The sequence below is a fragment of the Aedes albopictus genome, chromosome 2, assembly GCF_035046485.1.
Source record: "Aedes albopictus strain Foshan chromosome 2, AalbF5, whole genome shotgun sequence".
Lineage (NCBI taxonomy): Eukaryota > Metazoa > Arthropoda > Insecta > Diptera > Culicidae > Aedes > Aedes albopictus.
Genome location: NC_085137.1, coordinates 464,469,936 through 464,471,877, shown reverse-complemented (window position 1 = coordinate 464,471,877; position 1,942 = coordinate 464,469,936). Strand labels below are relative to the sequence as shown.

General features: G+C 45.4%; 1 protein-coding gene across 1 annotated transcript; it reads left to right on the top strand.

Annotated features, from left to right (window-relative positions):
• Positions 1–334: 334 nt before the first annotated feature.
• LOC109407772 (DNA primase small subunit) lies at positions 335–1,917 on the top strand. Its single transcript, XM_029870838.2, has 3 exons — positions 335–605; positions 662–1,616; positions 1,681–1,917. The coding sequence occupies exons 1-3, from the start codon at positions 467–469 to the stop codon at positions 1,874–1,876; spliced, it is 1,290 nt and encodes a 429-aa protein (XP_029726698.2). The 5' UTR covers positions 335–466; the 3' UTR covers positions 1,877–1,917.
• The last annotated feature ends 25 nt before the right edge of the window (positions 1,918–1,942 follow it).

The following is a 1,942-nucleotide window of genomic DNA, read 5'->3' as shown; positions in this document are numbered from 1 at the left end:
ATAACAATGATTCCTTAAATTGATGAACATTGATCCTTTTTGGAATACAATTTAGATGATTTCTTGTTAATAAATCAACTGCATAAATAATTTTCTATTGCAGTACACGAGAAAGACGCTACTCTCGATAGGTGGATTAATCTGTTTTTCGGCAGTTGCCAGCATCCTAGTAATGAAATCAAAACAGAAAAAGTGTTGCCATTCAGACGGCTGTTCACTCTTCGCTTCTCTACCTATTTTCTCTGCATTCTGTGTAAACTTAAAGAATGTGTTATGTACTTCACATTTTCGTGTGCTGTCAGTCACAGTGATCAAAAATATCGAAAGTATCGACCGGTATCGGGATGCCTTCTTTGTTTACCATCATTCGCTAGTGGCGCGAAAATCCAAATCTCACGTTCAAGCGGTGTTTCACATAGGTCCTCGTAATTTAATATTAAAAGAATCGTGTTTTGCCCCGTGAAAAATGCCTGAAAAAGATGAAAATGGTACATCCAAAGTGGTTGAAAAGTTTAACCCGGACTCGATGCAGGATTTGCTTCCCATCTACTATAAACGGTTGTTCCCGCACATGCAGTTCTACCGATGGATGTCCTATGGCCTCTGTAAGTTGATTTGAGTATTGCTCAATATCCGTTTTTTATGTTCTTCCTAATTCTAGCGGAACCGTCCGTATTCTCAAACCGCGAGTTTTCATTCACCCTGCAGGATGACATCTACATCCGGTACCAGTCGTTCGAAAATCAATCCGAACTGGAGAAGGAAATTTGCTCAAAGGTTCCGTTCAAGATCGATATCGGAGCCGTGTACAACGTTAGGCCGAAGGATCACCGGGCCAGCACCGTGATGAAACCGGTCCAGCGTGAGCTGGTATTTGATATCGACATGACGGACTACGACGAGATCCGGACGTGCTGCAGCGAAGCCAACGTTTGCACAAAGTGCTGGAAGTTCATGACCATCGCGTGCAAGATCATTGATGCGGCCTTGCGGGAAGATTTCGGCTTCGAGCATCTGCTGTGGGTTTTCAGCGGTCGCCGAGGTATCCATTGCTGGGTCTGTGACAAATCTGCGAGACATGTGGACACGAAGGGACGCTCTTCGGTTGCTGAGTATTTACACATTCTGATCAGCGGTGGGGAAGGATCGGTGACTCGTGTCAGCTTAGGCGACCGGATGCACCACTCCATCAAGCGAGCCCACAAGATAATCGAACCATACTTCGAGGAAATCTGTTTGGTGGAACAGAATATGTTCGGCACTCCGGAGGGACTGCGGAAACTTCTGGCCATGGTCCAGGACGAAGGGATTCGACTTGATCTGGACAAAAAGCTGAAACCCCACGCTGGCAATTCCAAAGCCCTTTGGCAAGCTTTCGTGGCTTTCTTCGAGGCGCTGCGCGTTTCCGGACAGAACAGAAGCCGACGGTTCCGGTACATCGTCGAGGAAACGCAGCTGGCCTTTACCTACCCCAGAATCGATATCAACGTCAGTAAAGGATTCAACCATTTGCTCAAATCACCGTTCTGCGTGCACCCCAAAACGGGCAAGGTGTGCGTTCCGTTTAACCCGAATGTGGCGGAAAAGTTCGACCCGACGCAGGCTCCGAACATTACGTGAGTATTTTGTTATTAAAGCAAATTGATTAATATTCTGATATAACTGAATTCTACTTTCCAGCGTGCTTTTGAACGAAGTCAGTGCTTTCGACCATAAACAGACTGCCGACGGTGAAGAGGAACGGTCCCGAATTAAGGACTACAAGAAGACGAGTATGTTCAAGGGAACGGTCATATTTGAGGAGTTTCTGCGGAAACTGGAACAAACGTTCAAGGGCAAAGCCATTCTGACGAGTGACAAGAAGATGGAGTTTTAGGTTATACATATATGGTTAATACATTGGAGTAAAGAGTGAAATCTCTTTCTTATTGTGTGAAAGAAA

Coding starts and splice junctions, on each gene's coding strand:
- LOC109407772 (XM_029870838.2), top strand. CDS start 467: ATGCCTGAAAAAGATGAAAATGGTACATCCAAAGTGGTTGAAAAGTTT. Junction 606..661: donor ATGGATGTCCTATGGCCTCT/GTAAGTTGATTT, acceptor TCCTAATTCTAG/CGGAACCGTCCGTATTCTCA. Junction 1,617..1,680: donor ACGCAGGCTCCGAACATTAC/GTGAGTATTTTG, acceptor TCTACTTTCCAG/CGTGCTTTTGAACGAAGTCA.